Source organism: Triticum aestivum, chromosome 4B, assembly GCF_018294505.1.
Source record: "Triticum aestivum cultivar Chinese Spring chromosome 4B, IWGSC CS RefSeq v2.1, whole genome shotgun sequence".
NCBI classification, from domain to species: Eukaryota; Viridiplantae; Streptophyta; class Magnoliopsida; order Poales; family Poaceae; genus Triticum; species Triticum aestivum.
This window is the reverse complement of record NC_057804.1, coordinates 26218990-26233971: the sequence shown is the minus strand read 5'-3', so window position 1 is coordinate 26233971 and position 14982 is coordinate 26218990. Positions and strand designations below refer to the sequence as shown.

Sequence of the window (14982 nt, the reverse complement as noted above, 5' to 3'; positions counted from 1 at the left end):
TATTTACTGCAACTCAAGGACTTTAATAGAAAGTGAATGTAAAATCTCAATCTAAGTAGTGGATACACAAATTCCAATAAACGACGACACTGTGAGCTAAACATCGACCTCCGTAATTGGAAGGCCATACATGATACATCATACCGGTGTTATTGTGACAATCAAACCAATAAAGAGAGAATCAACAGTCCTCTATCCTTTCCCATTGTTGGAGTAACCATCATCAACAACATGACGCCGAAATCCTCCTCCTCACTAACATCCAAGACAAACCCAACTAAAAGGAAGACCAACCCCAACTAAACCCAGATCGATGATAGAAACAGTTGGAAAGCATTGAACAAACTCTGTAGGGTGGATAAAGCTGCTGTATCATCTGTCCCAAGCCCCCAACAGCTTTCATCCCCTTTGGGGCGATGGATGGATAGGTAGATAGACTACAACCTCGTCACTTCCCCAAAAGAAACCCAGCCAGCCAGCAGCAGGCTATGACGTAGCGCGCAGCAACCTCGTCCTCTTTCTCGCTTGCGCGTCACGATATCTATCCATCCATCCTCACGTGCGTGCAGCGGAAAGCCCGGCCCAGGAGCCCGCCCGCCGGCCCGCGAGGGAATTAATACGGAGGAGAAGGTTCCAAAAAAATGCCGATGATGATATTATAAATGGGGGCAGTGGGCGTCGCTCCACTCCAGCGTTTTTTTTCCTCCCTCATTCGGATCGGGATCAGAGAGAGATCCTCCCTCCCCCTCCTCCTCCTCCTCCCCGGATCAGGCCGGCCAAACCCCCTCCTCTCCCGGATCTCGGATCGGGAGGCGGAGGCCGACCCCTCCCCCAAGGTGAGACCGCTCGCCGGCGCCGGCGCCCCTCCCCTTCTCCCTCCCTCGCCGCCGCTCGCCGATGAATCCGTACTAGTTCGCCGGCCGGTGAATTGCCCGTTCTAATCTGGCTGCCAGATGCGCCCTGGTTCCATTCCCGATCTCCTCCTCTGCTAGTTGTAATCCAGCCTTCGAAGCTCGGAGGATGCGCAGGTGTAATCTGCGCTGTTCTCGCGATCCCTGCAGTTTTTGCCCGCCCATCCGCGCGATAGATGTTGAGCAGCGTGCTCCTGATTTGACAGTTTCCGGGCTCTGTTTTCGTTCGAGCGGTAGTTCGTGGTCGTTTACGGTAGATTTTTCCTAGATCCGTTCGGAGGTACCGTCGATATTTTTTTTTGTGTTGGGTTTAACGTAGTAGATCTAGTGGTTTTTTTCGTGCAATTTTTTATACGGCGGTGCTTTCCCGCAAAACGAGGCGGCAGGGGGGTTATCACTGTCAGCGGCGAGCGTCGCAGATCTGTAGGAACATGTTTGTTGGTCAGCGTGTAGGTAGGGTGGGGTGGGGGCATCACATCAGGCCCTTGCACCACATGGGAAGTTGCTAAAAATGAACACGTTCCGGAAAAGGAAACATGGGGGAAAGCTGCGCCCGGAGGGTTTAGCCTTGTGCCCACCACAATTTTTGGGTGCATGGCAGCCGGCTTTTTAGCCATGGCTCACGGCTACACAAGAGAGGGAGACAGCGCAATCAGTTCAGGTCAGCCGGGTCACAGATCCGGAGGCTCAGGAATTCTAACGAGGTTCTTTAATAATTGGCTAGTTACAGATTTACACAGGCTGCTAGTGTTACAGCTCTGTTCATGTCTGCCTGGACGAATTTCTGTGGGTATCAGGTTGTATTTAGATTCGTACATTTTGTGTGCATTGCTCCGCCCTTCCGCTATGCTCTGAGCCGTGGCTGAAAGGTTCTGTGATGTTAGGATTGGAGTGCATTGATTTTGCAACATTTAAACAGCAGCAGCCATTTATGTCAAAATGTTAACATTGTGGTGATTAATCATTTTCAACTCACATGTGACCGGTCATGTTTTTCTTTCTTTCTAGCCACCTATGGCCTGTGAAATCCAAATGCAATTAAAATTATGAAACATGCATGTATTAGCACAAGATTGTTGAATTATATGGAGGTCTCAACTAAATTTGACTTGACAGCTAATGAAGTTCTGTTTCCTTCTGATTGCAAATACAGGTGCTATCATGGCAGCAAACACAGGAGCTTCAGGATGGCTAAGGGGCAAGGTGAAGGCTGTGACGTCTGGAGACTGCCTTCTCATCATGGGGAGCACGAAGGCAGAGATCCCGCCAGAGAAGTCCATCACCCTGTCGTACCTTATGGCCCCAAGGCTGGTAAGATTAACCTGCCCTTTTAGACAAGGGGAATGTGGTTTACATTTCAACCTATTGCATGTGTTCATTTCCTCCATTAATTTAGAGGAAGTCACTGGTTTAGTGTATTGTCAGGGGCAGAGTTAGATATAGGCCTGCTCATCTAGGGATGTAATATGTTAGTCATTTTTTTGTTATACATGGTAGTTTCTATGGGCTTTTGGATCTAGGGCCTGAGTTGAAGCCTTGATTTGATTGCCCACGGTCTGCTTCCACCCTTCTCTATAGTGAATTATGTTTACATGCTACGCTTGTGAGCCAATGGAAGTTAGTATTTGGCACAAGAATTTCTCTCCATCATTGCATTTTCATTCCCACTGTTTGACTGTGTTCTGTTTGTATAATTTAAAACTTAGGAATGCATCTATAATAAATTGTTCATATTATTTGTGCAGTACATTTTGTTCTTCTCCCCATTTATCTTGTCTGTTGAATCCGTATATTTGTGGTGCTCTAGGCTCGTCGTGGTGGAGTGGATGAGCCATTTGCTTGGGAAAGCAGGGAGTATCTGAGGAAACTCTGCGTAGGAAAGGTACACGATGTGTCTTTTGTTATCTATTCCAAATTCTCCTATGCATGTATTAATATTGAATGTAATCACATAAAAACCACTTCTATTTTCACTTGGAAATGAAAAACTAAAAACTATTGCAGGAGGTCACATTTAGAGTGGATTACACAGCTCCTAACATCGGACGAGAATTTGGCACTGTCTACCTTGGCGACAAGAACGTTGCCTACTTGGTGGTTGCTGCAGGATGGGCAAGGGTAATGACCATTCACTTTTTCTTCAATTGTTTTGTTGTGCCAAATGTTTCTGGTAAATTTTGATCTTATTTTGATCAGGTAAAGGAGCAAGGCCCCAAGGGGGGTGAACCACTCCCAAATGTCTCTGAGCTTCTAAGGTTGGAGGAAGTTGCTAAGCAACAGGGTTTAGGCCGTTGGAGCAAGGTTTGCTTTCTTTTGGGGTTCCTGCTGTCCTGCAACCATCTTTTCAATTGCATGACACAAATGTTCTATTGAACGATGACCTAATTTTGTGTTCTTATTTTCTGCCAACTTATAGGAACCTGGTGCTGCTGAAGATTCGATAAGAGATCTTCCACCATCAGCAATTGGCGAACTAAGTGGTTTTGATGCAAAGGGTTTTGCAGTTGCAAATAAAGGCAAGAGTCTGGAAGCCATTGTCGAACAAGTTCGCGATGGCAGTACCATTCGTGTTTACTTGCTTCCAAGTTTCCAATTTGTCCAGATATATGTTGCTGGAGTGCAGGTGTGCTTCTCAATAGCTTTTATTTGATTCCATATATATGTTTTCTGTTGGAAAGTAAATATTGAGAATGATGAAATGCAGGCTCCGTCCATGGGGAGACGACCACCGAATCCTACTGTTGTTGCCGAACCAGAGGGCACTACTAACGGCACTACAAATGGTGACGATTCTGGGGAAGCTCCTGCACCACTGACAACAGCACAAAGGCTTGCTGCATCGACAGCCTCTACTGAAGTTCCACCAGATAGGTTTGGAAGAGAAGCTAAGCATTTCACAGAGACTCGAGTTCTGAACAGAGATGTAAGCCACCTTTTCTTTCAGTTGTTTTATCCCATCTTTAGAGTCAACATGTATCATTTTTAATCAGTTTTGTTTTGTATTTTTTTCTCTAGGTGCGGATTGTGGTGGAGGGGACAGACAGTTTCAGTAATATAATTGGTTCGGTGTATTACCCAGATGGTGACACTGCTAAGGACTTGTCCCTTGAGCTTGTTGAAAATGTATGACTAATTATTTATGCATATTCATTTCGGGTTCATGTTATTCATTCTAAGAAGCAGGAATAGCTATTATTTACTTTTTCAGACATTTTGCATTTGTTAACTGTTCTGTAACCTTCCCATTACAGGGTCTTGCGAAATATGTGGAGTGGAGTGCGAACATGCTAGATGTTGAAGTTAAAATAAAGCTGAAGAATGCTGAACTTCAGGCAAAAAAGGAACAGCTGAGAATTTGGACTGGATTTAAGCCACCAGTGACAAATTCAAAGCCAATCCATGATCAGAAATTCACTGGAAAAGTGGGTTTCATGTTCTCAGTAGCAGTCTTTTGATCATGATTCTTGTGACTTAACTAATTTGGTTCATATTGATGTCTTTGTAGGTGGTAGAAGTTGTGAGTGGAGATTGTATTATTGTTGCTGATGATGCTGCTCCTTATGGAAGTCCTTCAGCAGAACGTCGGGTTAATCTTTCAAGTATTAGAGCTCCTAAGCTCGGCAATCCTCGCAGGGAGGACAACAAGCCCGACAAATTTGCTCGTGAATCTAAGGAATTCTTGCGCACACGGTTGATTGGCAAACAGGTATGTATGGGCTGCTCATATTCTTACTGAAGTTACAATGATGAGAAGTTGATTTCTTAGTTGAGAAGTGACTGATATATCCCTTTTTTCAAAATTTCAGGTGACTGTGGAAATGGAATATTCTAGAAGGATCAGCACCATGGATGGACAGAATGCTGTGCCTGTAATGAACTCGGCTGATACCAGAGTTTTGGATTATGGTTCAGTTTTTCTAGGTTCGCCATCACCGGCGGACGGAGATGACACATCTTCTGCTCCAAGCACAGGCACCCAGCCTAAAATTAATGTTGCTGAGCTTTTGCTCTCACGGGGCTTCGCTGAGATATCAAAACACCGTGACTACGAGGAAAGATCACATTATTTTGATGCTCTATTAGCGGCTCACTCACGTGCTGAGAAAGCAAAGAAAGGAATTCACTCTGACAAACTTCCTCCTGTGATGCATATAACAGATTTAACAATGGTTGGCATTCTTGCTTGTTCCAGTAGTTTCCTTTGACATTTGCTCTGCACCTTTATTAATAGATTGTTATGAATGCATATCTCAGGTTAACTCTAAGAAGGCCAAAGATTTCCTTCCCTTCCTGCAGCGGAATAGAAGGCATACTGCTGTTGTTGAATATGTTTTCAGTGGTCATCGTTTCAAACTAACAATTCCGAAGGAGACTTGCAGCATTGCTTTTTCATTGTCTGGTGTTAGGTGCCCTGGTAAAGATGAGCCCTACTCGAGCGAAGCTATTGCTTTGATGAGGAGGATGATTCTACAGCGTGATGTGGAGGTATGGCATTTGCTGCCTCTCTACTTTGTCCATATCTTCATACTCAATATCTGAAGGAAACCAAATCATTTTGCAGATTGAGGTTGAAACAGTTGATAGAACTGGAACATTCATAGGTTCCTTGTGGGAGTCTAAGACCAACGTGGGTTCTGTTCTTTTAGAGTCTGGCTTGGCCAAGCTTAGTTCATTTGGCTTGGATAGGATTCCAGATGCTCATGTCCTCACAAGAGCTGAAAAGTTAGCAAAGCAGCAGAAACTGAAGGTAACCAGTTATACCGTGCTACATCTTTTAGGAAGTACATAATAGTTTTTTTGTTTGTTACTGACTCCTATTTATCAAGATATGGGAGAACTACGTCGAGGGTGAAGAAGTTACTAATGGGTCAGCCTCTGAATCCAAACAAAAGGAAATTCTCAAGGTTTGTTGATGAAAAAACATTGGAAGTAGTTGATTTTTGTTGTTACTAAAATAGTGCTGACATGGCTCTGTTACCTGACTTCAGGTTGTTGCTACCGAGGTTCTTGGTGGTGGAAAGTTCTATGCCCAGACAGTAGGTGACCAGAGAGTAGCTTCCATCCAACAACAGCTTGCATCCTTGAAACTTAAGGAGGCACCAGTCATTGGTGCTTTTAATCCTGGGAAGGGAGAAATAGTCCTTGCTCAGTTTAGCCTCGACAACTCTTGGAATAGAGCCATGGTATGACTACAGTTCATTCACTCATGTTAAAACTAACTAATTATTCTTGTATCAAGGTCATAGATTGGCTATTAAATTCACTCTGGTTTCAGCAATGTCTTTAATAGATACTTAGACCTGTCATTAGCTGTTAACTTGACGCATTTAACAAATATCAGTTTCTACTTAAGCCGCTGGACCTTAGGAATTGGTGTGCTTGTTAGGATCATTTAGGTGAAGTGATAGATGCTGACTGTCAGACTTGAGTACCTAACAGTGCACATGACAATGCTATTTGCAGTATCTTGCCAAGTTGACAGTATTATTGAAAATGCATGCTTGATGTCCCATTTCAGTTCCATACTACATGCTTATTTTTGTTCTTCTCATGATGACTAATTAGTTTTACATATTTGTTTATAATAAAATGATACAATATCCTAAGGAGCACTTCCATCATAATTCCTGCAGATTGTTAATGGACCCCGAGGAGCTGTAGAGTCTGTAGATGACAAATTTGAAGTATTCTACATTGATTTTGGTAACCAAGAAGTTGTTCCTTACAACCGCATACGGCCTGCAGACCCATCAGTATCCTCCTCTCCTCCTCTTGCTCAGCTGTGCAGCCTTGCCTTCATCAAAGTGCCTGGTCTGGAAGATGATAATGGTCAGGAAGCAGCAGAGTATCTTAGCGAATGCTTGCTAAGCAGTTCAAAACAATACCGGGCAATGATCGAAGAGCGCGACACTACTGGTGGAAAAGTGAAGGGACAAGGCACTGGACCTGTTCTCATTGTGACTCTTGTTGATCCAGAGACAGAATCCAGCATCAATGCTGCCATGCTTGAGGTTTGTGCTATTGCCTGTTATGCATCATGAATTGCTTGTTAGCTTTGTTTATTGGCTGGTGGGTTCATGCAAAGTCTGCTTTGATCTTTCCATGAGGAGCTTCCTTTATGGAAATAATTTGCTATGAAAATAGGTTGGAGAATATTTCTTAAGCAGTTTGAGTAGGTTTGCACAATAACCCAGTATGACTCACATTTTCTTAAGATTGATCTTGAAAATGATACAATAGTAATGGAATATCACTTGCCTACCCTCTCCATATTTTTTTTTTGGAATTGTAACTTTGAAAATGCTTATTTAGGATTGTTATCCGCTAGTTTCTTCCTTCTTAAGCTTGAAGAAACATATGGATTCTGGGGGTTATGGAAACATCGTATGAGTTATAACGTGTTGGTTACTTTTTTTGAGGTCGGCATGCGAGTTATATTTCAATGATATTCCACATTAACATTATTAAGACTGGTAGATAACCTAGATGCATATTTATGTATTTTGTAAAACCCATCTTGATCCCTAAACCTAATACGCTCATGCTAATATGTGCAGGAAGGGCTTGCCCGACTTGAAAGGGGCAAGAGATGGGACACCAAGGAGAGGAAGACGGCTCTCGAGAACCTGGAGCAGTTCCAGGAGAAGGCGAAGAAGGAGAGGCTGCGGCTGTGGCAGTATGGAGACGTCGAATCCGACGAGGAAGATCAAGCCCCCGGCGGGAGGAGACCCCCGCCGCGTCGGTAGATGAGGGAGGAAGGCAGTGGCGCAGTCATGGTTTAGATATGAAAGTTTTGGACACCGAGCGGAACTCAGTGGAGAGCTTATATATGAAAACTAGCGAGAGAGAGAGAGAGAGAGAGAGAGAAGACTATATTTATGCAATTAGAAGAGAACTATATACATTGTTTTTCCCCTAAGCTCAATAAGGTCTGTGTCCTTTGTGGACTGCGTTTCTTCTTTGTAGAGACAGAACATAATATAATACCGAGGATTGCAGTCAAATGGAAATTAATTTCAGGTTTGGAACTTTAATGTACCAAATAAAGTGACTTATTGCATCCTGTGTTGTTATGTTTCGTTTTCCATATGCTGGTAAAGATAGTTTTCTACTTGTCCGCATGTAATCTGCTGCATGGCATTTTAGCATCATGTTGGGGAGTCAGAAGGCAGTGAGCTCTCTATGTTCAAAATGTCTTTGCCCCTGTCGGGGTGTGCCTCGGCTTGCCGATGCGCGTTGTGATCAAGAGGAACTGCACGGCCCAGCAGCGGCGCTTCTTTGCCAGCGAGCCCAAGGCTCTTTTCCGGTGACAAGAAATTTTTTCTTTGCATGTCAGAGAGTGGGTGAGGTGGTGGCGGTGCTTCCCGTCGCTTCAGCGCCTCTCTCCTGATCGGGGTTAGAAGTGAGGTGGTGGCGGCGAACCTCATACCTTGTGTCGTGGTCCCCACCTCTATATGGCACAGCGCGACAGGGGCCCACCAGCCTTGCTTGGGCTGGACGCCCCCGATCAGGGTGTGGGTCAAGGGCCCAATGGGCCGTTGGGCCCATTGGGATAGAGATCAATCTAAGAACATGCTGTCCCAAGTGTCCAAGTTTCTATTTGCAGTATACTTACAAACATGTTCTAGACTTGTAAAGTACATACATCCATTACTATTTCATTTCTCAGATTCGACAACAATACTTTCCTTAGTAGAAAGATTCAATAAGCCAAAGACCCGAGTTCTTGAAAGAGGACAAATGAGTAGAAGTCGAAAGAAGAAACTTAGATTGAATATATAGCAACCATATGCAAAACTTGTCCCAACAAGAATATTCAAAGAAGATGGAACATACAACAAAACAGCAAACCTGTGCCGGATAAGGTTCTGTTATACCTCTCCGGCTCTCTCGTTGTTGTTACTATCATTGAGGCCTCTCGGTCACTCATAACAGAATAGCTTCGGTCATTTTCCTCTATCCACTACTCATAGAACACAAGGGTTCTAACCAAAAAAAAAGAACATGGGACTTCAAGAAGAAGAACAGAGTGAACGGTTTCAGTACAACTCTACGGTTTTACTACGTACACACTTCTTGCACCGACTGTTGATCGAAGTATCTATCACTTGAGAAACGGTCCCTGGTGTCACAGAAAGGTATATTGCTTCCCGTTTATGATGTGATTACAGATATGTGCACACGAATAAGACCGTGAATACAGGAAATACACAAACGGCTTTCTAAATCTTGACGTAGATCGGGAGCCCACAATCTGTTTAGAACACATGTGCCCTAAAGCCCAAAGCCTAGAGACTCTTTTTAACGAAATCAGATTCTCTCATGTTTTCTGTTTTTCCAATAAATTATCCTGTTTGACTCGCCATCGACAATAGGCGATGTACCTCAACACCTTTGTAAAAGAAGCTAGCACACAAAACCTTGAAATTTGGACCCTAATAACTGGCGTCCGTTCCCTGGGAGCCCTGCTGCCAGCGAATGACTCGGGTAATCCCTAAACGGCGCCTTAAGTGCCACTTAGAGGGTTGTCAGTACAGGGCGCACACACCCTTAGCGGGGCGGCCCAATTGTTTTTCTGTTTTCACCTGGGATTTCAACATTTTTTTCTTTTCCTTCCTGTTCTTTTCAAACTGTATGAACTTTTTTAAAAGTCGATGATTTTTTTTTCAAGATTAATGTTTTTTTCAGTTTTTTTGAACTTTTTTGAAATCGATGATTTTTGTTCAGGTTTGATGAAGTATTTCCAATTCAATGAACTTTTTAAAAAATTTAAACGTTTTAAAAACTCGGTGATTTTTTTTCAAATTCGTGAACTTTTTTTTAGGTCTGTGTTTCTTTTTCAAATCTGTGAACATTTTTTTGAATTTTAGTTTGTTGTTATTGTTTATTTGTTTCGTTTTTTCACTGGTGAACGATTGACCAGTCAGGTGGTCAACTGCAACCGTGTCAAGATGATCGAGCAAACCAGAGTAACTATCGAGCGTTTGTCTCTATTCTTGGGCCAGCCACAAGCGGGGGTGCCTGGGTGTCGAAAAGCTCAAGCTATAGGAGCCCCCAGTGACTCTGTTCGATCCCGTGAAGCAAGCGAACCAATTCGTTCACTAGGGAGCACCCCGAGCGCGAACCCCCCCTGTAAAGGCATATTTATCCCCAAGGTGTTTTGGTGATTGATGACAATGCTTATGCGGACTAATTGTGTGCGTTGAGTTCTTTCAGAGATTCATCCTTTGGCACGAGACGATTACCTCCCCTCGGTGTTTTATTCAAGACGGTGTAGCTCCTTCGTTTCTCTGTTGGTGGACTAGTTTAGTAGGAGTCACCGTACTATCAAGAGGGGATCCGCTTTGGTAAGGCTAAGGTGGAATCAACATGTACACATCCTTATCACACCCGATGTTCCTTTCCGCTTCATTGGAGCTATCTTTCCTCTCCTTGCCTGCCCTGTCCTGTCCCAGTGGTAGTACCGCGGTCCTCAGCGGTAGTACTGCCGAAGCACGTCAAGCGGTAGTACCGCTCCCCGAGCGGTAGTACCGCTTGCGGTCTTCGGCCGTAGTACCGCAGTGGTTCCGGGCTACTACCGCCTCGACTCGAGACCGCTGTTTTTTGTGTCGGGTTTTACGGTACTAGTAGCGGCAATAGTGGCGGTAGTACCGCTCCAAGCGGTAGTACCGCCCATACTTCCGCGGTAGTACCGCTCTGGGTCCAGGACCCTGCAACCCTCGTCAGCGCGGCAGTACCGCTGGGAGGGAACGGTAGTACTGCTTGTCAGCGGTAGTACCGCCCTGCCCAAGCGGTAGTACCGCTCTATGCGTGGCTGTTTGGGGGGTAACGGTTGGATTGTTTCCCCCACTATATAAAGGTGTCTTCTTCCCCAAAGTTGACTTACCTCTTCCCCCAAAAGCTCCATTGTTGCTCCAAGCTCCATTTTCGCCCGATCTCTCTTCCTAGCCAATCAAACTTGTTGATTTGCTCGGGATTGGTTGAGAAGGCCCCGATCTACACTTCCACCAAGAGAAATTTGATTCCCCCACTAATCCCTAGCGGATCTTGTTACTCTTGGGTGTTTGAGCACCCTAGACGGTTGAGGTCACCTCGGAGCCATACTCCATTGTTGTGAAGCTTCATGGTGTTGTTGGGAGCCTCAAATTAAGTTGTGGAGATTGCCCCAACCTTGTTTGTAAAGGTTCGGTCGCCGCCTTCAAGGGCACCAATAGTGGAATCACGGCATCGCACATTGTGTGAGGGTGTGAGGAGAATACGGTGGCCCTAGTGGCTTCTTGGGGAGCATTGTGCCTCCACACCGCTCCAACGGAGACGTACTTCCCTTCAAAGGAAGGAACTTTGGTAACACATCCTCGTCTCCACCGGCTCCACTCTTGGTTATCTCGCGCCTTTATTTTTGCAAGCTTACTTGTGTTGTTTCCCTTGCTTGCTCGTGTGCTTGTTGTCGTTGCATCATATAGGTTGTTCACCTAGTTGCTTATCTAAACAACCTACTTTGATGCAAAGTTTAATTTGGTAAAGAAAAGCTAAAAATTTGTTAGTTGCCTATTCACCCCCCCTCTAGTCAACTATATTGATCATTTCAATTGGTATCAGAGCCTCGTCTCTTTATTAAGGACTTTGCCGTCCGAAGAGTATGGTTGACACCGTAGACGGTGGGGAGGAGGAGCACTCCGGTGTGAATCCGATCTCGTCTACGGGTAATGGGGAACCGTGGTGTCCCGTGAGGAATTCAATGTGGCCTTGGACACATTGAAAACCTCCATGACAACCACGGTTGAAAGCATGTTTAATAAATTCTTAGAAGGACTTAAATGAAGGAAATATGCCCTAGAGCAATAATAAAGTTATTATTTATTTCCTTATATCATGATAAATGTTTATTATTCGAATTGTATTAACCGGAAACATAATACATGTGTGAATACATGGACAAACAGAGTGTCACTAGTATGCCTCTACTTGACTAGCTCGTGAATCGAAGATGGTTATGTTTCCTAACCATAGACATGAGTTGTCATTTGATTAACGGGATCACATCATTAGGAGAATGATGTGATTGACATGACCCATTCCGTTAGCTTAGCACACAATCGTTTAGTATTCTGCTATTGCTTTCTTCATGACTTATACATGTTCCTGTAACTATGAGATTATGCAACTCCCGTTTACCGGAGGAACACTTTGGGTGCTACCAAACATCAGAACGTAACTGGGTGATTATAAAGGAGCACTACAGGTGTCTCCAAAGGTACATGTTGGGTTGGCGTATTTCGAGATTAGGTTTTGTCACTCCGATTGTCGGAGAGGTATCTCTGGGCCCTCTCGGTAATGCACATCACTATAAGCCTTGCAAGCAATGTGACCAATGAGTTGGTTACGGGATGATGCATTACGTAACGAGTAAAGAGACTTGCCGGTAACGAGATTGAACTAGGTATTGGATACCGACGATCAAATCTCGGGCAAGTAACATACCGATGACAAAGGGAACAACGTATGTTGTTATGCGGTTTGACCGATAAAGATCTTCGTAGAATATGTAGGAGCCAATATGGGCATCCAGGTTCCGCTATTGGTCATTGACCAAGAATAGTTCTAGGTCATGTCTACATAGTTCTCGAACCCGTAGGGTCCGCACGCTTAAGGTTTCGATGACAGTTATATTATGAGTTTATGAGTTTTGATGTACCGAAGGAGTTCGGAGTCCCGGATGAGATCGGGGACATGACGAGGAGTCTCGAAATGGTTGAGACGTAAAGATCGATATATTGGACGACTATATTCGGAGTTCGGAAAGGTTCCGAGTGATTCGGGTATTTTTCGGAGTACCGGAGAGTTACGGGAATTCGCCGCGGAGTATATGGGCCTTATTGGGCCATACGGGAATAGAGGAGAGAGGCCGAAAGGAAGGAGGCGCGTAGCCCCCCTCTGGTCCGAATTGGACAAGGGGTGCGGCCCCCCTTTCCTTCCTCCTCTCCCCCTCTTTCCACTTCTCCTACTCCAACAAGGAAGGAGGGAGTCCTACTCCCGGTGGGAGTAGGTATCCCCTTGGCGCGCCCCCTCCTAGGCCGGCCGCACCTCCCCCTCCCTCATTTATATACGGGGGCAGGGGCACCCCACAATAACACAAGTTGATCTACGGATTGTTCCTTAGCCGTGTGCGGTGCCCCCCTCCACCATATTCCACCTCGGTCATATCGTCGCGGAGTTTAGGCGAAGCCCTGCGCCGGTAGAGCATCATCATCGTCACCACGCCGTCGTGCTGACGGAACTCATCCCCGACACTTTGCTGGATCGGAGTCCGGGGATCGTCATCGAGCTGAACGTGTGCTGAACTCGGAGGTGCCGTACGTTCGGTACTTGGATCAGTCAGATCGTGAAGACGTACGACTACATCAACCGCGTTGTCATAACGCTTCCGCTTACGGTCTACGAGGGTACGTGGACAATACTCGCCCCTCTCGTTGCTATGCCATCACCATGATCTTGCGTGTGCGTAGGAATTTTTTTAAAATTACTACGTTACCCAACAGTGGCATCCGAGCCAGGTTTTATGCGTTGATGTTATATGCACGAGTAGAACACAAGTGAGTTGTGGGCGATACAAGTCATACTGCTTACCAGCATGTCATACTTTGGTTCGGCGGTATTGTGAGATTAAGTGGCCCGGACCGACATTACGCGTATGCTTACGCGAGACTAGTTTCACCGTTGCAAGCACTCGTGCTTAAAGGTGGCTGGCGGGTGTCTGTCTCTCTCACTTTAGCTGAATCGAGTGTGGCTACGCCCGGTCCTTGCGAAGGTTAAAACAGCACTAACTTGTCGAACTATCGTTGTGGTTTTGATGCGTAGATAAGAACGGTTCTTGCTAAGCCCGTAGCAGCCACGTAAAATTTGCAACAACAAAGTAGATGACGTCTAACTTGTTTTTGCAGGGCATGTTGTGATGTGATATGGTCAAGATGTGATGCTATATTTTATTGTATGAGATGATCATGTTTTGTAACCGAAGTTATCGGCAACTGGCAGGAGCCATATGGTTGTCGCTTTATTGTATGAAATAGAAACGCCCTGTAATTGCTTTACTTTATCACTAAGCGGTAGCGATAGTCGTAGAAGCAATAGATGGCGTAACGACAACGATGCTACGATGGAGATCAAGGTGTCGCGCTGGTGACGATGGTGATCATGACGGTGCTTTGAAGATGGAGATCACAAGCACAAGATGATGATGGCCATATCATATCACTTATATTGATTGCATGTGATGTTTATCCTTTATGCATCTTATCTTGCTTTGATCGACGGTAGCATTTTAATATGATCTCTCACTTAATAATCAAGAAGTGTTCTCCCTGAGTATGCACCGTTGCCAAAGTTCGTCGTGCCCAGACACCACGTGATGATCGGGTGTGATAAGCTCTACGTCCATCTACAACGGGTGCAAGACAGTTTTGCACACGCGGAATACTCAGGTTAAACTTGACGAGCCTAGCATATGCATATATGGCCTCGGAACACGGAGACCGAAAGGTCGAGCGTGAATCATATAGTAGATATGATCAACATAGTGATGTTCACCATTGAAAACTACTCCATCTCACGTGATGATCGGTTATGGTTTAGTTGATTTGGATCACGTGATCACTTAGAGGATTAGAGGGATGTCTTTTTAAGTGGGAGTTCTTAAGTAATATGATTAATTGAACTTAAATTTATCATGAACTTAGTACCTGGTAGTGTTTTGCAAATTATGTTGTAGATCAATAGCTTGCGTTGTTGCTTTCATATGTTTATTTTTATATGTCCCTAGAGAAAATTGTGTTGAAAGATGTTAATAGCAATGATGCGGTTTGGATCCGTGATCTGAGGTTTATCCTCATTGCTGCACAGAAGAATTATGTCCTTAATGCACCGCTAGGTGACAGACCTATTGCAGGAGCAGATGCAGACGTTATGAACATTTGGCTAGCTCAATATGATGACTACTTGATAGTTTAGTGCACCATGCTTAACGGCTTAGAATCGGGACTTCAAAGACGTTTTGAACGTCATGGACCATATG

The 14982-nt window shown here is 44.7% G+C and overlaps 1 protein-coding gene across 1 annotated transcript; it reads left to right on the top strand.

Annotated features, from left to right (window-relative positions):
• The first annotated feature begins 639 nt into the window (after positions 1-639).
• On the top strand, positions 640-7971 carry LOC123090730 (ribonuclease TUDOR 1). The gene is made up of 17 exons (XM_044512064.1): positions 640-836; positions 2065-2222; positions 2719-2793; positions 2916-3029; positions 3108-3212; positions 3328-3534; positions 3616-3834; positions 3927-4034; positions 4163-4333; positions 4417-4617; positions 4718-5080; positions 5166-5396; positions 5473-5658; positions 5738-5815; positions 5900-6094; positions 6545-6922; positions 7469-7971. Exons 2-17 carry the CDS (start codon positions 2073-2075, stop codon positions 7655-7657), a joined length of 2970 nt encoding a protein of 989 aa, XP_044367999.1. The 5' UTR covers positions 640-836; positions 2065-2072; the 3' UTR covers positions 7658-7971.
• Positions 7972-14982: the final 7011 nt, after the last annotated feature.

Coding starts and splice junctions, on each gene's coding strand:
- LOC123090730 (XM_044512064.1), top strand. CDS start 2,073: ATGGCAGCAAACACAGGAGCTTCAGGATGGCTAAGGGGCAAGGTGAAG. Junction 2,794..2,915: donor GGAAACTCTGCGTAGGAAAG/GTACACGATGTG, acceptor AAACTATTGCAG/GAGGTCACATTTAGAGTGGA. Junction 4,334..4,416: donor ATCAGAAATTCACTGGAAAA/GTGGGTTTCATG, acceptor ATGTCTTTGTAG/GTGGTAGAAGTTGTGAGTGG.